This window comes from Mizuhopecten yessoensis, unplaced genomic scaffold (genome assembly GCF_002113885.1).
Source record: "Mizuhopecten yessoensis strain PY_sf001 unplaced genomic scaffold, ASM211388v2 scaffold8195, whole genome shotgun sequence".
Taxonomy (NCBI): Eukaryota; Metazoa; Mollusca; class Bivalvia; order Pectinida; family Pectinidae; genus Mizuhopecten; species Mizuhopecten yessoensis.
The window spans coordinates 1,565,806-1,587,578 of record NW_018407426.1 but is presented as its reverse complement, the minus strand read 5'-3'; the positions used below and the strand labels follow the sequence as shown (position 1 = coordinate 1,587,578).

Genomic DNA, 21,773 nt, shown 5'->3' with positions numbered 1-21,773 from the left:
TGTATTTGACATTTTATTCAATAAATTATGACATAATCAAGGTTCCTGTACACCACAACCTGCAGATAATACGAGTTTACTAGTCTGGGGACTGATAACAGAATTCTGCAAATCTGTAGTCTCAGAGTAATGGTTTGATTTAAGATGCAAGTGATTGCTGGTTTTGATCTCAGAGCAGCTCTTTGGTGAAATTTAAGTAAAGGTTACATAGTCTTTGAGCCTTGCAATTGGTCAGTTTCTTGACCAATCAAATAATACACCGCGTGCCTTCGTTTATGTCGCGAGAAAATCAAAAGGTTCGGAGTAGGAACATCACGGACATCTAGGTTGAACTCCTGGATTTCGAGTATGACATTTGACTAGAGACATTCTTATTGACTGTCGCACACACTTGTCGTGTCTCTGGTTCATTTATATCTCATTAGAGAACCATGTTATGTAGATAAAGAACACCTTTTCAAAGGCAAAGCGAGTGGTATAAAACCCCTGCCTAGCTCTCTGATATATAGTTGGGCTAATACAGGTCTTCTGCCAATCATGTGTGTGAATTTGACCGTTGTTAGAAATCTTTGCAAGGCGTCATTTTAACGTACAGATACACTAGATGATAGTACTTTCTCATCTTACGTAAAAATCAAGCGTAAAACAAAAAGAACAAACAGCACTGAGTGAAAATCAGAGAACCCGGAAGTACTCCGCTTGAACCGGAAGTGGGTGTACCAGAAGGAAGTTGTGTGCAATGATCTTTGTTAAGTCCAACGCACGAGGCATATGCCATTACATGCGCAATATAGTTTTGTTCGTGTGTTCCGGTAAGGAGGTGCGCCATTGGTCCATTGGCGTAAACCGGAACATCCTCTCCCGCATGCGTCTCTGATGACAAAGGGACAGCACTACCTTGCTTGTAGTCGAAGTCGGCTGAAATATATAAAAGTACACAATACGGAAAGACAGTATATATCCCTTTAACTGGCCACTGTTCAAGTCACTACCAACAGTAAACAATGTCAGGGGGCGTTGATCTCTCGTCTTTTCTTCACTACTAGTTGGATATTCTAAGGATTTGAACATTTGACAGATTTATTCCTCTCGACCACAAGGAACATTATTTCTTAATTATCCCTATCCAACTGCTGGCTAAACACTAGAGAATTATACCTTAGTTTGTTGGTACACATACTGTAACCTCCTGTTATTTCCTTTTAGATATATCTAAAGCGCAACTGGATAAGAGTACTCTCGGTACAGGTAGTTCAGTTCACATATTCCGTCTTTGCGTATTGCAGAGTTATCTTCTCTTGTTAGCAGGTATCGATTGTTACGTCATTGGTTTGTGCGAGAAAATTACGTCGTTTTCTCAAAAATTGATGACGTTACTCTCACAAACAAATGACGTAACAATCAATACCTGCCCACAAGAGCAGATAACTCTGCAATACGCAAAGACAGAATTCGGAGGTCGACTGGAATCCTAATCTGGTTCGTTTCATTTTTAAACTCAGATCATTGTTGTTTATTCGCTTTAATTCATATATTTCGTGGTTTTTTTTTTAACTTTCGTAAGCTTTGGTTTTCTTGTCAGAATTGATTTGTCAAAGATATAGTAATGCCGGAGTAACCGATTCAAGTTCATCATACAGTTTTTGACAGTGGTATGAGTATCCTTAACTGATCCAAACAGTTTTCGATTATTATTATCTCGTCAGCAGTGCTAGGAACCGAAATATTTTGATTGTATAAATTAGAATACGTATTGAATCAAGTGAAACAAGGGATTGGTTCTGACCTTATTGTATCTATGTGGAGCATCCGTCACGCTGGATCGTCGCTATACTCAATGCAAGTTGATCTATATCGGAGAGTTTCCCCGTCCCACGGGACCGTTGACGTCACAGGGACCTGATAATTTGTTACAGCTATATTTGGACTTAAACTAAGGTGTTCAGGGTAAATTTACATGTTTTAGAGCTTTAGATCGACTTTCGGTAAACATAACATCCCCATTGATAATATGTTACAATTATTTTTACCGAAAGACGATCTAAACCCTTGGTTTTCCCGTCCCACGGGACCATAACCATTAACAATGGACGTACCTGTATTTATATATTTATATCGGTGGGTTGTTTTTTCTCGTCCCACGGGACCATCAAAAATGCCTGTATCTTTATCGATGAGGTTTTCCCGTCCCACGGGACCATTGACGTACCTGTATCTATATCGGTGAAGCTTTCCCGTCACACGGGACCATTGACGTACCTATATCTAGATTATAGAGGGTTTCCCGTTATACGGAACCATTGGCGTACCTGTATCTATATCGGTGACGTTTTCCCGTCCCACGGGACCATTTACGTACCTGTATCTATATTGGTGAGGTTTTCCCGTCCCACGGGACCATTACCATACACTAGTGAAGTATATGGCATCGTATCGTCACCCATTTCATCGTTCACTAGACCTTGAGTAACAACGAAACAACAGATGTGAAAAATACATCAGACGACATCTACTTCACTAACTTAATTAAAATGTAAAGTATGAAAATCTGAAATCATACATATAGATATATAAAATTATAGTAAAATTAAAAACTTAAAAAAAGCTCTTCAGCTTATCTTCATCAAGTGAATATCTATCACATGAAAATTTAATTTTCGATTAACATTGGCCATTTTCAGGTCTGAATAGAGAGTTTTCGATTAATATTGCCAATTTTCAGGTGAACCTGTTTTCATTCATCATTTAATTTTCCATTTTAACTACATTACCGAGAATACTGTTGCCTCGGCTCGGGTAGCCACCAGCCATGAACACGTGAGAGTGATCGGCTGTGACGACAACTAATGTCTCCTCATCATTGGTTAGATTCAGCGCCATCTGTACCGCCTCTTCGAAAGCAACGGTCTCGTGTAGCGCTCGCCGGCCATACGTAGCGTGGTGGGCGTGGTCTATTCTTCCCCCTGCAATAGCAGTCTGAATATTAGTCATAATGTGCCAGTCTAGCAGACCAATCAATACTGATATTCCGTCTTTGCGTATTGCAGAGTTATCTTCACTTGGGAGCAAATTACGTCGTTTTCTCAAAAATTGATGACGTAACTCTCACAAACAAGTGACGTAACAATCAATTCCTGCTCCCAAGAGAAGATAACTCTGCAATACGCAAAGACGGAATAGGAGGACACATTTTGTTTATGATTGACATTCATAGTAGATTGAAAACACATACAGAGGATGCCGTCGTTCTCTTTTCCGAGTTTCCATGTCATAATCTTTGAAGGTAATATGGTTTTATGACCGTTAAGGTAAATTTAACGTAATACTCATATCGTTTTTAATTAAATACCGTCAGGAATTTAAATTTACGATGGTTGTATTTATATACAGAAAATTAAGAAACAAAACGCGTTTTCTTGATAATGTATGTAATTCAAATGCAGTTCAAATCTGCATGTTTGCGACATTCAAAATAAACATCTGAAAGGGGACACATGCTACTAAAACATATTATCCTTTGTAAGGTTTCTAAGACTGAACTTAATGTCATTTAAGTGCATTTGTTTCCGACGTTTTATATGAAATTCACTGTTTTAATCGAACATCGCTAATATCACGGAATTAGACCGGATCTAAGTCCTTGCTAATATTTACTGTTCTAGTGAGTGGGTTGTGATACAAATGCATTTCGTCGACACTTTTGAGGCAAAAAAGAAACCTCACTTTCACGCACCGATTTTGAAATGAATTCGTGGCGCAGGAACGACGAAATATATTATGCTATACAACGGGGCCTATCCAAAACATTAAACCAACTTCAATGTATATATACAGATCTTCTAAAAAAATCAAATAGAAATGCACTCTATATATTCTACCAACCAGAGAGGAGCATACCGCCTATTGGTCAGAGAAAAGTACATCCTCTTTCACTCGGAAGCATACCATCTACAATCAGACTTTTGTTTTCAACCGACCTAGTAGACCCATATTTTCTTCCAGACAGATAAAACATATATTCTTCCAGATAGAAATGAGCAGAAATTCTACCAATCAGAAAGGAGAAAATATACTAATCAGAGAAGAGCAAATGTTCTACCAATGAGAATAAAGAAAATATCTACCAATCAGAAAGGAGAAAATAAACTACCAATCAGAAAGGAGAAAATAAACTAACAATCAGAAGGGAACATTATTACCAATCAAGCATTCAAAGAATGTTTTACCAATCAGACGGGCGTACATTTCCACAACACATTTCTACCAATAAACGAAAAGAGATTTTATCAAACGTCGTCAAATGCTCTTGGCTCAAGCCCCAAACTAAATCAACCAACCTTCAACCAATAGAAAGAATCCCATAGGATTATTGTCAAGGACTTGTATGGCCTTTTGTGTCATTTCCGCCAGAGAGGGTTCTCCGTCCGGTCCCTTGTTTCGCGAATGCTCATATTGCATGTGTGAAGATTCAAACAAACCTGAAACAAAATATTTGAATAAAAGAAATTATGTTGTCGAATCAAATAAATCAGTGAAATTTTGTTTTAAATAACGAGTTAAAGATTTGACATGCAATGTCCGATTTAGCCTTTTGTGTCACACTGACCAAGAAGGTGATCCGTTTTGTCCGGGTCTACGTTGGCAAACTGGGCGTTGTTCCATACGTAACTATGACTACTGTTCCGGTCTACCTTGTCCTGTGTCCATTCCTACAACACACGCATGCTATTATGACTACCAGACGCCGATCCAGGATTTTTTTTCAAACGGAATGTCGCACCCGCTTCCAATTATGGAATATTTTTGAATGATTTTATTTTATGCCAAGATAACGGTCACAAATATAGCAAAACATCTCAAGAGGGAATTTGATAGAGAGGAAGGAGTGTACATTCTAACACAGGAATCCTAACTACGACAGTACATAACGGATATGGTGATATATCAGCTAGATTTAAAACTGAATAATACGTTTAATTGGTTTCCCCTGTGATGCCTTGTTCAGGGTCTATGTCGTTTATACCGAGGCCTTCGTGTCTGTTCAGAATGTTACAACGTGTGGAGAACTAATTTGAGAGAGATGAAGGATTTTGGTGGGAGGTAAATATAATGGTGACTCATTTTCAAGGTTCTAAAGTGACTTTTTGCTTCTCTGAAGGTTAAGTTCGAGCTTTTAAAACCTTACAGAACGTTTAAACGATTGACCTCAGGATGGCGACACAAATTGCAACTACATATCATACAACAGGTATTTTTCTCCTTGCCGATATCTAAATTGATTAAAGATCCTTGTTATTGGTAAACTCTGATGGGAAAATGTGTACCGATGTTCGCACACTTTGTCTCTTACAAGAAATTAAGATTCATTTAAAGCATTACAAACCTAAGTTATCCGCATACTATGGAATGAGGACACATGGTCCTGATGTTGATATCTACCTGGTACAGGTATTATTCTCCTGGATGTAAACCTGATCACCTGTGATAGACAAACTCTAGAGGGACCACAAAGAGTGTGTAAATTAGTGGACTATATGTCCTATTTAATACTATTTAGACCTTTTTCACACCATTGATATTACCCGATTTGCAAAAATATACCAGTAGGTCTTCCAGTGTGTTTCCACTTAGAGATCTTTTGTCGTTTTCTGAAACACTTTAACAGAGCAGTTTTAAAATTTCATGGTTTCAATTCTGGGGGATAACCATATACATCATTATCTTATATGTTATCTATGAAGGAATTGGATACAATGCCCTGTGTACACAGGGGCCAACTAGTCTTGACAATACAACCTCAGTGACTTATAACACTTACATCGATGAGATCGAGATCCCCTCTCTGGGACCGAGTTGTCTCATTCAGCTCGGGATCTGTCTTGTTGATGGACAAGAAGTAGCGCCTCCCACCTCCTAGGATTACCTGACAGAGAGAGAGAGAGAGTACCATTACAAAAACACATGGTAAATCACAGCAAATATTTTGTGAAGCATCCGATAATGTAAAATGACACTCCGCTATGGAATAAAAACCATTTACAACGCAAAAAAGAACAATAACCGTTGGGAACAAAAGCATTCCTAACTTCACACGGTAACCACTCCTGATAAGTAGAGTTGTCTTTTCCCACAGATAATTAATTAAGTAGACCCATGCTTACGTTGACGTCGCTGTTGTTCATAATGAGCTGGTAGGCAATGTCTCGACAACCCCCTTCGATCTCCTCAACCTGAAGTTCTGTGTCCCCCTCCCACCCGCGATCTGCCGCATGCGCATATGAGGCAGCCGGTGTCGCGTGCGTCACACGAGTGGTGGTCACAATTCCTGTAGATTTACCTGTGTAAGCAGAACGTTTATAGAGAAGATGTATCAGTAGAGAAATAGTCATACGATGTTACGAAACAAAACTATAAAGAACATCACAACGCTCTCAGAAATTAGCATACCTTCATTTTTACTCCAGTCTAGAATTGACTTCACTTCCGTCCCGTGTTGTGACGCACAGTTGCTGTGAATGGCGCTATCGTCTAGCCCAACCGTGCCAGCCTTTGCCTTGACCCCGCATAGAAAGGCCGTAGCCGTACCAGCCGAGTCAGGAACCTGTTGGTCGGTGTTGTATGTCTGCAAGTAAAACCTTTCTTATCGGTACTCCATCAAACTAGACTCTAGTAAAATATCCCGTCAATTTAATATTATGTATATCATTGGATGAAAATCAAAATTGTTCATTGCTTATGTGAAATTCAACTACAAGATAGCCATCTTAATTCTCCGGCGGGACATCGCAACACATGGAATGATATTACCTTCTTAGCTCAAATAAACATGTGATTTTCAACAATGACAACCCCAAAAACCTGCACAATGGTTTCTTTAGCACCACAATGTGGTCCAATAGGAAAATAAACCCAATACATTTAATTCAGGAGGAAGCATTGGATTATTTGTTGCATGGTTGCATAAAAATGCGAAGTCATAAACCACATGGGCTACTAGTAATAAACAGCTTCATCACAAGAAGAACCGCAAATAAGAATTTATTTGGCAACGTGTTTAATGAACCAAATATTCCCGCATTTAAACCATCATATTCCGTCTTTGCATATTGCAGAGTTATCTTCTCTTGAGAGCAGGTATTGATTGTTACGTCATTGGTTTGTGTGAGAAAATTACGTCGTTTTCTCATAAATTTATGACGTTACTCTCAAAAACAAATGACGTAGCAATAAATGCCTGCTCTCAAGAGAAGATAACTCTGCAGTACGCAAAGACGGAAACAGCTTACAATGGTAATGATATTGACACTGGTACCAGCGTGTCGTCGGCCGAGTCCATCCTTATCGTATGTTTCAATCCCTAGATCAGAACACTCTGGATAGGGGTCCAAAGTGGCGTTCACTCACTGTGCTTCGGTGGTTGGCTTTCCAATACAGCTTTCCCCATTCATCCTATACTAGATGGATGGGTATTAGTCCTTCTTTGCATCATCCAACTTACAACAAACTGAATTTCTTCGAGACAGATTGTGCCGGAAGTCCCATACATACTACATCCACAGGCATATGGAATTTGATGCTCTCCGCCAATGATGACTGCGGTCACCCCTTTCCTCTCCTTATCATGTACACAAAGGTCTTCCCAAACCACTATCATCTCAACGACCACAAGTGTCTCATTCCTACGCCAACATAATGCAATATCAGCGTTTGTACTACATCGTTCAGATCCAACTCAATCATCCGTTTTTCTGTCAGAACCTAGATGTCAACTTTCGTACATCTTGTGACCATCTTTCACCCGATAAAAGTGTTTGTTCCTCTACTCATGATCAGGCATTCGGGAACACTGGCATCGAGTAAGTTATGTTTAGCATGGCAAAAGTGCGTGAGCCGTATAAAGCCATGTTTTACACACAATTTACACAGATGTGTGATAATTATCTCCATTATTGGAGAGTCGTCGGTAATGGTGCCAGATTATATTGATAGTAGACCCCAAGACTGTAACTTTGACAGTGAACATAACCAGAGATCTGTCCATAACTTAAGCTGTGACAGTGAATTTCGCCAGATATATCTCCGCGTGAGCCTTTGCACCTCTGTATCTGCCCTGGTCGTGTGCCTTTCCAGCCCGTCGTCACAGTCCCATTTTCCCTTTGCTTCTCCTCCTGGTTTCTACTTTCACTTTGCATAAGCAACACTCTTTCTGTTACGTCATCCTCTGATACTTCAGGGGTTACGTTCACTTTCGCTCTCTGCATCCCTGAAATATGTCATAGCAAAATTGAAGGCATACGGCTAGCTATTTGATTGGTCTCGGGTAAAAAAAAAACCTGACCAATCGCCAGGCTGATATCTGTCCTTTGAAGATAACAGAGGAGCGACACTCGACTTCAAAGCCAGCACATTTAACCGTTACGCGACCGCGGGATACTTTTGATGTAGATCAAAAGATCAATCTAGTCTCCTCGTCTCATCCACAAGGTGGTGCACACTAAGTCTTCGATTTTGCTTTGAAATATTCCAGGGGTGCAGAGAGCGAAAGTTACCCCTGGAGTATCGAGGATGCTGTTACGCCATCCGATTTTAATTGTAACTCTTTGTTGTTCCTAACTTGTGCCCAGCGCATAGTTACTACAACGCCCGACTGATTGTATTCAAAATCCGCAACTGAATTTGTGACTGTCATTTCCGTCTTGTCCATACCTGTACGTTGTATCCCAGCGTTTCTGACTCTTCTCTTTTGGGTCTTTCAAAGTCATGATAAATCTAGCTGCCCGAACCTTTAATTACCAAACAGATTTGTTTTGTTTAGGACCCATGTTGAAGAAACATGTCGGGATACCAAGCCGTCTACGAAAGAGCTTGCTTCTGTTCATCTCTAGTCCTTCTAGGACCCTCACAACTAAATCAGTTTGTAGTTCCTATCTAAAATAGGTTCCGGCTAATTACTTGGCCACTGAAGGAGTTTGATGAGGGACTGATGACAGATGTTTAGATAAATGAAATGTTCAGGCATTTAACTTTTGAAAAATGTATACTTTTGATATATTTCCATGTCTGTGTGCGGATTTTCACAGGGGCAAAATGTCTGGGGGCGTTTCTGTTTTGACGCTGTGATACTCCAATATGCCACTAAACCTACCAAAAAAGACATTGTGTAGCCTTTGCAAGGTATGTATTTATGAATCTAGACAGTTGTCACTGGTTTTGAACTTCAAATATTAAAGTAATAAGCTAAAATGTTTGGTAATAACATATAGTAAGTGATTTAGTTGTGTGAGTCCTTCTACATCCCAATCTTGTATTATAACCCGAAGGACTGACGGACCAACTGTCTCAGAACAGACATCAGAAAGCACCATAATTGTCATCTTCTCTAGCCATGTGTTCGCTTCGTATACACTCTACTTACCCTTGGCGGATATAGCCGTGTTTACAGAGCCTTCAAATTTTCTTGCGGTGCCAATCGCTCGCATCCAATGACATTGCGTCTTACATATAGCGTTGTTGACGAAGGAAAACAATAATGGTGGCGCCCTTTACGGAAGCACGTCGTAGTATATGTCAGAGTGTTTTGCCCATAAAAATAGGCGCACGATCTTTGGGAAATCCTAAACTACGAGCCACATGTAAATGATGACTTGGGGGGAAATGTGTGCTGCCTTTGGATTGTTTCCATATTGCTCTGTCATTTATACTCTGCTCGACATACACGTGCTTAATGTCAACACGCCGATGGAGTGTGTATGTAACGGTCATTCCGATTGGTTAAAAGGTTTTTTGGGAGGAGAGCGATAAATAGAGGTTACACAACGAGTGGTTGTTGAATATGGTATTTATTTCACTCGAGTTAGTTAATTTTCAAAAGTTACAAAAGACACGAAAACTAACTAACGAGAGTGATATAAATACCATACTCAATAACCACGAGTCGTGTGATCTGTTTCTACCACAATCTCAGTCGAAAACAGCTAGTATTTCCTGATTTGAATAGCATACACACATTTTGTTGACAAGGTTGGCGTAGTGATATGACCCATATGTAAAAAATCACTCATTAATATTCAAAAATGACTTTCATTCTTTACAAATTTAATAATTTTCAAAATTGATGTTTCGGCACTGAACGACTTTATATATTGAGAGTATGTAATATTGCATTAAATGATATAAATAAACTACGGACTATATGCGCGTAAGCATATCGTATGTAGGCTGCCTCCCGCGTAGTGATGAAGACGAACTAATCGCTGTCAATGTCCAAAACCATAGGCCTGTGACGTTTCTTCGTGAGGTTCTATGGTTGACGTTTATAGTGAGAGTTCCGCCATAGACAGGCCCTTCAAATATTGATAACGGGACATGGGGAGAACGAAATATTTTCCGACACTGTTACAGACCTTGTTTGGGTTTCACAGAGACATACGTCTCTGGGATTCACGACCTGGACACGCGACGGTATGGCGTCGAAACGATATCGAGCGTCTGTAGCAATTTTGCCTGAAACTAGCGATCAAATCTGTAAGCATCATCTTCTTTTGGTATTGCCTTAATAACCCCCTTTACCCATCGCATAACCTCACAAAAGTCACCAACATTTGTCGGATGTTGACAGCAGACGACGTTAACAAAACAGCACGCGGCAAAAAGCGCGTGAAAAAAGTCGACGGTCAAGGTTTATCTTCTCGACCAATCAAAACTACGGAAGGTCATATACCATGTGTGGTGTATAACTCATATTCATTCAACAGTCTGCATGTATATACAATGATTTGAGAGTGGAATAACACAGCGTATTGTGGTAGAACTCGGTATATCCGCTAAGTGGCAGTGGAGGGAATTATGAGGACACGACTGTATCCGCCAAGGGTAAGTGGAGTGTATACGAAGCGAACACTTGACTAGCGAATGTGCATAATTATAGGTTTTGTAGTATCTTGGCGTTTCTAGAACTGATGATTATAATGAGATATAATAATAATAACAAATTATTATCCGTGGTTATAGGGCTTTTGCAACCAGCCAGTATCTTTCTCAGCATACAGCCGGTGCTGCCATTTCAGTGCTCACAGCTAGCACTCAACAATTCTAGCACTGCCCAACCACGCACTCATTTACAGCTGAATAGACTGGAACAAGCGGAGTAAAGTATCTTGCTCAAAGATACAACACAGTGCCGTGACGTGACTCGAACCCGCAACCCTTCGGTCACGAGCCCGGCGTCCTACCACTAGACAACTGTGCCTGATGAGTAGAACCTGAACGTGGTTATTTTATTCGTATATGATTGACTTTTAACTGCTTCAAATAGACCTTTTTCTTTTTCCAGCCTTTTTGAACCGGTGAGTCATCTTCCACGGTCTTTTTTTAATTTCTTTCTCCCTTCTTTATGTTTTCACAAGTGCAGTTTCGTGCTCTTCAGCTCCATTGCCATAAATCCTTCCTTTTTTGTGAAAGTCGTAACTGTCAATGATTTATTACCTATTTCACATTGTCTATTGATGTTTCAAGTGTCGTGTCCAAATCGTTGTCGAGTTTTTCCTGTGATCTTTCAACCATTGTTGGATGTTGTCCTTTTGCGTATTAGATGTGCTATTATTTATTATTATTTATGTGTGTTGACTGTCTGCTGGAGGTAGAGAGGTAGAAGACGCAAGTAAATACCAGAACTGTAGTGGGATGGTATCTTTCTTCAAGGAAAAAAAGTCAACCCTGTGTTAAAAAGAGTTATTTATGATATTCAAATATCACGTTGGCTTGTCATACGCCACATAAGATTAAATCAGTGTACGGAAACGTCTTAGGTGATAGCTACCGGACAAGTTACACACTGGCTCAAACCCTGTGCAATCTGAGAGCCAGGTGACCTCTTCTTGCCCCATTTCCTTTGTTAATCTTGTAAACTTCCGCCACTAGTAATACATGTGTACGCCAGAACATTGGCTTTTATGAAACCTATTCTTGTATTAAGGTTGATATAACTATAACAATACCTTGATGAGCCCTGTGAACGGGAACTTCTCGTACGCCATCACAGTTTCCTCCCCTGTCTGACTTTGTAGTTGACCCTTGTAGATTCGGGACGCGGTCACGGTAGAAATCCCCAGCCCGTCACCGAGAAACAGAATGACGTTCTTAGCGACGTTTGTGTTATGTTTCTGGTTCATCATTCTCTTCAGCGTTTCCTGAGCCTGGGTATTCCAATAGGCCGCGTCTGAAATTACAAAATGGTAAATGGTGTGAATAGAGAAACTTAAGGATCCCTGCACCACGGCCAAAAACTTAACTTGGCACTGGAAACCGGGGTTTTTCAGCTTTGATAAAATCTTTCTGAAAACTGTAAATACCGGGGCCCGTATTCATGAAACCTTTCTAATGCTCAAGCGTTGATATTGTGCACAAGACTAACTTTTTGTTCCGGTATATGGAAAAAAATTGAAGCTGAATACTGTAATTGACTTTTTGATCGTTGACATGATTTTAAACGAGTTACAAGAAAGCAGGCTTGAGCACAGAATCCATGCTTGAGCATGGGAACGGTTTCATGCCCGCTACTTTTATGAACAAATAATACCGATGGAAAAAAATCACAATCAACTAGTTGTCAAACAGGTCAAATTTTGGTTAACGGTTACTCGAACATTTTTTTCCGATTGAGTAACCGTTTAACCGGCTAATCGTTGACAACCCTATAATCAACAATACTGCACTGAGCGTTAAAGTACAGCGAAACTGTACCAGGGTTCGAACCCTAGACTTCAGATTGCACTAAAAGACTAAGCTACATAGCTAAAGGGAGTGTTCTGTCTCAGCTGTTCTCAGTTACATCCGAAACGACTTTAAGGGAACGTAACTGTATGTATAAAAACACAATCCAGTGGGCAATCGGGAACCGTCGGCACTTTCCGTAAACGAGTATTTTCTCGTTTACGGAAAGTGCCGACGGTTTCCGATTGTCCAGTTGGAGAGGAAATCCTTAAGGATCCTTTAGTGCCAAAATCTGTAACTTAGTACTAAAAATGGATGTTTTTCCCGGAGGACTAAAACTTTGATTAATCATTTCTGAAAAGAAAATCATACCTTCCGGGACTTTTATGAGAAATATGAAATAAACAAAATATAATCAAGAATAGTTTCTAATGTAGACATTCAGTATGGCTAGAATTCGAACCCTGGTCCCCAAATTGTTATACTATCGCTATAACCGACTAAGCTACTAGTCAATAGTCTCGTTCAACCAGACTCTTGTTGTCTGCGCAAGCTAAGTGAGCAAGCGTCTGGTTGAACGAGACTACCTAGTCAACGGAATTATATCCAAACTATAGGAAATAAACACCGTCCAGTTGGTCAGGGATCATACTAGTTAAATATTTAAAGAACCAGTGATATTGACAGAAACAAAATTTACACACGGAATTGACCACTACAAAATCCAAGCTTTATAATTCTATTCTTAATCAGTCCGTTAAACAGAGGTATAAACTGAGGTAACAGCTCGATTCCATATTTAACAAGCATAGGAACATTTAATATATTTTCTTTTTCAGTCGAAAATGTAGTATGCATGTAAATTTTATCAATAATGTCAATCATGGCGTCGTTCTGTACAAAAAGGCAAAATAGTGGAAATATTCAGTTTTAAATAAGTACAACTAGAAATGACCACACTATTGTTAATATTTTATTTTTTGCATAATGCGTCTGTAGCGTCTACTTGCTAGATGGTGCGTTCTACCTTAGAAGGTAAGACACTATTGTAGGGCTGCAACGATACGCAAACCTCACGATACGGTACGTATACATAGCGTAGCTGCCTTAGGCTCGGGTAGGCACGTGCCTATACATACTTTTGTCAAGTGTTTGTTTTAAGTCAATATTAATTCAAAAATTGAATTATGTTTTCATTAAAATTGAAGATTACACTATATTCAGTATATTTTGTATAGGGTTAGTACAAACTACGAAAATCATGTTTTAGATTATTTTCAGTGAACAAGATCTTGTAATGCACATAAATGCAATACAACTTTCAAGCTTATATTAAACAATAGTACGCCTAATAACACAACGATGAACAAGTTCGAGGTCCAGAATATTCTAAATATCAAAACTTTTGAGACCCAGTCAGATGATCCCCGCGCAGTGAAACTGTCTCGACTTCCAAGGCTTCTCAAAGCAATAGGTCATTCTTTAATTCTCATGCCCTACTCTACCCTGATTTGGCACACATAAGGTTTCAGTTTATTTACTAAAACCCTGAAGACAAAGTGACCCCAAAGTGCAAACCACAGTCAATCTGCACGATAGGCATGTATTTGTGTCTGCAGACAAAGCATCTTATATTCTAATCTTGTTTTGTAAACACTATTACATTGTCTGCTTGCAAAACAAGAGGAACTAAGCATACTTGATTACCAAAGTAACCCTACCTATATCCTTACCAAATTTTCAAAAGACGAAATACTAGCTAATCACTCTTCTGTATTACAATCTTTCTGACTGTCCATTTATTTAGATAAGGATACGGACCTGCCTCGTTTGTATTGGATTTCGAAATTGGCATATATTTTCGTATTATTTGTATATTTAATTATAAAACGCACCGATATACTTACTTATCAATTGATTTTATTAAAACTATAAAACTGCTCTCTTGAAACTAAAAACATACACATTTATCAGCCGATATTGTTCAAGTGCCTACACGAGATTTATATCCCAGCTACGCCCCATGGACTATCGCCGTATGATGCTTACGATACAACACGTATCACGATACAAATATCTGCTTAATAGGTCAACCTCATAATGAAGGGTGTAGGATTTTATCAAGTTTTGTCACAGACTTCAATAGTAAATACTATCGAAATACATTTTTGTATAATTTCTAGTACTTTTCGGTATAACTGCAAAGTGGACAATATCTTTACTGAATGAAGGATTAAAAAACCCTGAAGTACACCTTTTTAGAGTTTGATAAAAATTGATTGATAATTTAAGTAGCTGTGCTGATAGTTATATCACGATACAGGCAAACATGTTCGATACGATACACAAGAAAGAATCACGATACGATACGATATATCGATGCAGCCCTATGAGACAGTGTGCGCGGACTTACCTTGTGTGACGGTACATACGATCAATGACATCAGCCATGGCAGAGTCCGCATCTGAAACAATGAAACAAGGGAGTGACGCCTCTATAAATACGTGTGTGAAAACTTTACAAATACCTACAATATATAATGTTGAAATTTATTTTATTCTGAAGTGATTTTAATGTTAACATGACGTACCTTTTTTGACAAACATCTACGTGAATGTAATCAACAACTTACTACAATGAAGTTAGTTTTCATAAAAATTCATTTTTAAAAGAGGTGTTACTATTTCCTCGGGGCGTTGTTGTGGTGATATGATTTGACCACCACAACATTACCCGGGTCTGTCGAATATTCACTGACATTGGTATCCCGTCTCATCCCTTATATATTTCCTCTCAACTATGCCGGGTGGACAAAAAAAAAATACATTTTGAAAACATTACCGAGGTCATCTAAGCTTCAGAGTAAGTTTTTCATAATATATAAAAGTTTTAGCAAAATTTTATATATATTTTCGTCGTATCTTGCCATGTGATACGTTGCTTTAAAACTATCACAAGACTCCCCTGAGTTCAGTGCTTCAACTCCGTTCGGTATTTGGATTCTTTCAAATAATCTAATGCTAAATAAGCACATATTTTTTCAGTTTTAATCGAAAACAGTTTGATATTTTAACGAATTCCGAATAAACGAAAATGTACGTTTTTACAGACATGAAAATGAATATATTTCTTACTTTCATATATTTTTTTAATGAACAATCAGAATTCTCTATCAACATAATTGACACCTTTGACTGAATAACATCGAGACACGACACGATGTATTAATTTAATTGATTTCCATTACAATTGATATTTTTGCAGTGTAGCAATTTTCGTGTTGGTATCTACATGGACATATGTGTTCTCGTTTAGTTGAAAAAATACCATATTTACCTTCTATTTGACTAGATATTTCCCAGCACGTGGCTGTTCGTAATTTGTTCCCTGTATACTGTTATCCGTGCATGAATCAAAAATTGTTTCTCCTAAAATTTGATGAAATATTACGTACTTTGCCTTCAGGGTGCGTCCAGATAGCTTTGGCTCTGTCGGCTTCCATTTTATTAATTTATAGTCGTTATTAATCCTCCGAGACATAATGAATAGAGGTCAAAGGTCAGGGTAGTTAATGTCACCTGGTTGCGCCGCAACCTTGTTTATCCAGCCTATCACTGGGGTGCTCTAGTCACGTAGCAGGGTACCTATCAATACGATAATACTAGACTGTCTTTGTCGGTATATATATCCCCATGCCTTTCTTCGGCCGATCGGGCAGTCGAACCCCGGCCATCTTGGTGAAAGGCGAATGCATAATTGAAATTGATATGCTTTGCAGTGTAGCAATGTTCGCGTTAGCAATCCTGTTGCAACCCTCCTTAAGTTCAGCCTACTCCTTCTTTATAGCAATGATAGACTGTGTCCCTTGATCTTTTGTTATTGTTGTGAATAAACAATCCCTCTGTGACAGTTCTATTATATCTTTCATGTGTTAGTTTGACCAGTGATTTTAGTATCCTCAGTCTGTTTTCATAGCTTTTGTAAATATGGGTTCCATACGCAGGCCCCATATTCAAGATGTGGCCTTTCAAGTGTAATTTTAAACTGAAAATTTCGGTATCCCCAGTCTGTTTTCATAGCTTAGATTTTTCGTTCCCTGTATTTGTTTCGTTTCTCTACCCTGTACACTTTCTAACTCTTTTATTGTTTTGTATATTCTAGACGTGGCCTTACATATGTACAAGTGTATTGTATAAAAGACAGAATATTGTATTATCTAGATATGTGTAAGTTCTTAGGACGGTTTCCATTACTATATTGGCTTCGTTCATCGCATCGTGTTTCTATGAAATTTTGATTGTTGTCCGTTATAATTCCAAGGTCCTTTTCCTTTTGTTACGTTCGCCAATGCGTCCCCGATTAACGTAGTGCCGAGTTATTAGTTTTCTTTCCTATGTACAAAACTGTGCATATGTCCGGATGGAATTTCAAAAACCGGTTATCTGACTAATGTTAAGCTGATCTTGATCATCTTGTAAATTAATGTTATCGTTATAGTAATAAATGTTGGTCTCGTCTGCGACCAAGTACGCTGTTGTGTTACTACTCCGGAAGATCGTTGATATAAATTACAAAAAGAGACGGCCCTAAGACGCTGCCCTGGGGGATTCCGCTTGTTATCTCCCGCCATTTTGACAATTCCTCGTTTACTGCTACGCGTTATTTCCGGGTAGTAATGAAACTTTCAACCCATTTGATAAATTCTGCCGTAGTCGTGGGACAGTGTCAAGCGCTGTCATAAAGAGTAAGTAACCCGTTTTGGATTGATCCTCCCTGATCGTTAGCTTCTGTCCAGTCATCATTGACTTTTAGAAACTGTAAAATAGTCGACCTTTCTTTAACGAATCCATATTGATGCTTACTTAAACGATTTTTTTCGCCAAGATGGTCCATTACCCTTTTACAAAATATTGTCAAACTGGCCTATAATTCCTATGCGTTTCCTTGTCTTCCGTATTATGTTTTGCAATTACCTGATTCTCCTCCCGGTTAGATCAGGCAGTTCTCCAGTTTACCAGTGAAATATATTCAAATTAATATGTGGATTAACTAATGTGATTTGGGTTTATCAAATGTTGTTTTTCATCCAATTATAATGAAAAATAACTTACCTTGTCTTCCAGGTGCGTCGGGGTAGTACAGGTTGTGTCGGCTTCCAAGTTATTAATCTATGGTCGATATGAATCTTCCGAGGCATACTGAATAGAAGTCAAAGGTCAGGGTAGTTTGGTCACCTGGCTGCGCCGCTACCTTGTTCTAATCACCTAGTGGGGTACCAATCAATGCGATCAATTAGATTGTCTTTGTCGGTATCGCGGACTTAGATAATCTAATCCCGTTTCGTTTTTCAGCTTATTAAACGTGAACCTCAATAAATAGGAGAAACTGGTATGTTCAATCCGGGGGCCTTACGACCCATAGGTATACATAAATATAATACATAATATTACATACATATTTGGAGAGTGATCTCTCATGACATGCATAGGAGAAACTGGTATGTTACTACTGAGGAAAGGACAGTAAAACACTAATGCGCCACGTTTATTATTAATTGAAGAAGTGACGGGCGTTTTTGACAGATGTATCTAGGGGTCGGCGTAAATGAGTCTCCGTATTAATTCAACGTATATGTAGAGTTTCAAAAAACAAAAGCACTTAATTGTTGTCGAGTTTCAGGATAACTATGCCTAGACTTTTCAAATGACACAGCTGCGGTGTGTGCCTTGCCATGACGTTATGGGCCATTATTGTCGCGTCCGACTATGGCCCAAACCATCTTGATTAGAGGACAGTTTGTCTCTCAACAGCTAATAAAAGAGAAAGTAAGCTCTGCACAACCTAAGTATAACGCGTCGTATCGTAGCATTCAGTTTGGTTACGAAAAATATTGACATATCATAAATTCGGTAAACAATATTTATAAATGCCTTATTACAGACTAAGGTAAAGTCGTTTGTATCAATTACTTAGGTTAACGTTCAATGTATGCAATGTACATCTTTCCATGATGATTTTTAATTGTGATTTATCATGGGGTTGAAATTTACGGTGATCATAATATCTTTTAGTGTTCCGGTTGAAGTCTAACGCACATATTCCTCAATAATGACGCTATCAGTAGCTTCATACAAACTTCAGTAGTATTTATGAAGTGTGCTTTACCCAGAGTTCCCTGTATAATGCGTAGTTCTTTAGACAATTCTTACTTTTCTGGTGTCTCCAGAAAACAGATGATAACGATAAGAAAGATTTTTTTCAGATGTTGTATTATAGAGCACGTAGATGGTATAGGATTCCGAAACCGACTGTCCAACAAATCAAATAGAAGAATATATACATACTTTACAAATACAACTATACAAATTAACAAAGTGCATGCCACAATGAGTGCAAAGCTGAATGCCAGTGTTGTCACGTGACATGACCCCGGCCACGAATTTGGCAAAGGTGCACAGTAGCTAGGTGTCAGATTGTTGTATAATTAGCGCTATAGTTACAAAGATACAAAGGAAATCCAGGGAATGGAGCGTCCCTTCGAAATTTAATTCCTGAATAGATACTCCCGGTTAATGTGCCACTAGCATCGCAAGTGTAAGCCTACAATGCGATACAGGTAAGCTTTCCACCGAAATGCTCCGGAACGAGACGTTGTTTAATTGTTTAAATTGTGACGTCATACATTGTTGATATGTCTACAGAGATATATAGAGGGAATGCGTTATTTCTATTATTTTAATATATATAAGACTAGCCAGAGTATTACCATACAAGAGGTATTGCTGTAATTTCAGTTTCTATGCCTAGATATTTGCCATCAGTTACTTCTTAGTCGGGCCAGGCACTATTTCTTTATAACTGACAACTTTATTAGACCTCATCTATATAACAACGTGCCTTATTGGATTATATTAATCACGTGACAGAGAAAGAAAGCATGTTTCCCTCACGCGCGGAAGTGAGCTTCTCAAAGAGGCTGGCAGAGATAATGGCACGGAAGCTTGGGCTCGTTTTCACGAAACCGTTCTCAAGCCAAAACTCGGAATGTTTTCTTAAACCTACTTTTGTTCCGGTTATATATTAAACTGTCTTTTCGTCATGACTTGAAGGAATATTGAGGAAATATAAAGCCGAATCTATTTTCAATATTGTCACCTAAAAGTTGTGACTATGTCACATAAATTGACGCAAATTACAAGAAAGTTACGTTGAGCTTGATCACCGGAGAACGAACCCGGATCTTGATATTTCTATTTCGGTTAAAACATTTTGCAGTTATGTCAAATATTTTATCTTTATAGTTATAAATGTTGGTATCGTCTGCGACCAAGCACGCTGTTGTGTTACTACTCCGGAAGATCGTTGATATAAATTACAAAAAGAGGCGGCCCTAAGACGCTTCCCTGGGGGATTCCGGTTGTTATCTCCATCACTTTTGACAATTCCCCGTTTACTATCAAGTGCAGTTATGTTGATATGACAACGAATTTTTTCAAGTGTTTGAAAATGCAAAAAGGTAATGTAAAGAGCTTAAACGCCAAAACCGCTGCGAAACATCCGCAAGAGGTTGTGCACAGTTTAGAATTCTAAAAATATGCCCGTTAAATATTAAAATATTTCGTCATTCAAAACTTGATCCTGCTCTCAAAATCATCCGCAACCCCCGACAGTGCAATGTGCGAATGCAGTTTATCGTGCTATGAACGCACTTGGATCTATGTTATTTTGTCTCTTACAAAAACTACAAATCTAGACATTGCAGCATATATCGACTTTATTGTATTACAGACTTAGAGTGGTTTAAATGGAATTATCCATTTTGTGTCCTGTTTTGTTAGGTTGCCTACAGGCTTTCTCTCATATCGATAAAAAAGGGAGCTTCACACGTATCATTGATCTGGACTCCAGATCACAATACTTCTTAACTTTAAGTACGTGATCAATTCTCAGGTATATTTCAAAGAATTCGTTATTGAAAAAGTAAAATAATTATGCATTAATAAAACTCAAGAAAATCTCAAATTAGATTACATGTATTGGAAAAGAAATGAGAAATTTAACAGAATTTCAACTTAAAGTGGTCTTCGAGTTCAGGAGTTTGATACCAGGAACTGGTGGTAAGTTTATCGTACAGTGAATATTTTTGGGATTCCGTCCTGTATATTGTTTAATAATAACTGTTTTGGTTGTTATCGTAACTGCCGTCTATTCCTCTACATGACGTACGATACGTCTATTCCGCTACATGACGTAAGAGTATAAGACTCTTTCATGCCCAGGGGTGTAGGATAGGGACATTCCACCCGAGGGGTTTCCAAATTTGGGTGGAATTTCCCTATCCTACCCCCTTGGGCATGAAAGAGTATTTTTCTCTCATTCCAACCACCAGAATATGGACTGGCCCCCATTTTGAAAATACCAATTTTTCCTGAGCTTTTTAGACGAAAACGAATCAGCCAGCAAGATTGAGCATATCCAATATTTGTAAACAACGTTTGCCCAGAAAAAATAATCACATCTTTCTAACGTGTACAGTTTACATAAAGTAAAAGGTTTTAATTTCACCACGTCGCCTTTTCCGCATTGCGGCATCGGAGAGTTCCAAATTCGTGACGTCACGTCATTGTTGAGCCGTTGTGACGTCACGTCACGTGAAATGGGGTGTAAGATAGAACTTTCCTACAACCCTTTCTTACCCTGGACAGCTCTATCTTACACACAGGGAAATGGGAGAAAGAAATTTCCTACACTCCTTTCTTTCCCGGGACGATACGTCTATTCCGCTACATGACGTAAGATAATCTATTCCTCTTCATGACGTACGATACCTCTATTCCTCTTCATGACGTACGATACGTCTATTCCTCTTCATGACGTACGATACGTCTATTCCGCTACATGACGTACGATACGTCTATTGTACTACATGACGTACGGTACGTCTATTGGACTACATGACGTACGATACGTCTTTTCCGCTACATGACGTACAATACCTCTATTGTACTACACGACGTACGATACGTCTATTGTACTACATCACGTACGATACGTCTATTCC

The 21,773-nt window shown here is 38.8% G+C and overlaps 1 protein-coding gene across 3 annotated transcripts; it reads right to left on the bottom strand.

The window, feature by feature from the left end:
* Positions 1-4: 4 nt before the first annotated feature.
* LOC110455269 (alkaline phosphatase, tissue-nonspecific isozyme-like) lies at positions 5-17,921 on the bottom strand. Of its 3 annotated transcripts, none has more exons than XM_021505282.1 (11): positions 17,824-17,921; positions 15,125-15,176; positions 11,997-12,217; positions 6,448-6,622; positions 6,162-6,337; positions 5,819-5,923; positions 4,607-4,709; positions 4,338-4,478; positions 2,772-2,963; positions 2,360-2,461; positions 5-918 (listed from the first exon to the last, which is right to left on the bottom strand). In XM_021505282.1, the coding sequence occupies exons 2-11, from the start codon at positions 15,174-15,176 to the stop codon at positions 635-637; spliced, it is 1,551 nt and encodes a 516-aa protein (XP_021360957.1). In that variant the 5' UTR covers positions 17,824-17,921; the 3' UTR covers positions 5-634. The 3 variants fall into 3 exon arrangements, with proteins under 3 accessions (XP_021360957.1, XP_021360959.1, XP_021360958.1); XM_021505284.1 differs by lacking the exon at positions 17,824-17,921 and adding an exon at positions 16,167-16,202; XM_021505283.1 differs by lacking the exon at positions 17,824-17,921 and adding an exon at positions 16,049-16,134.
* Between the last annotated feature and the right edge of the window lie 3,852 nt (positions 17,922-21,773).

What these genes read in the sequence shown, in the direction of transcription:
- LOC110455269 (XM_021505282.1), bottom strand. Translation starts at nt 15,176, where the DNA reads ATGCGGACTCTGCCATGGCTGATGTCATTGATCGTATGTACCGTCACA. An exon ending in CGTATGTACCGTCACACAAG is followed by an intron (nt 12,218 to 15,124) that starts GTAAGTCCGCGC and finishes TTGTAATTTCAG; the next exon opens with ACGCGGCCTATTGGAATACC. An exon ending in ATTCTTTCTATTGGTTGAAG is followed by an intron (nt 2,964 to 4,337) that starts GTTGGTTGATTT and finishes CTGCTATTGCAG; the next exon opens with GGGGAAGAATAGACCACGCC.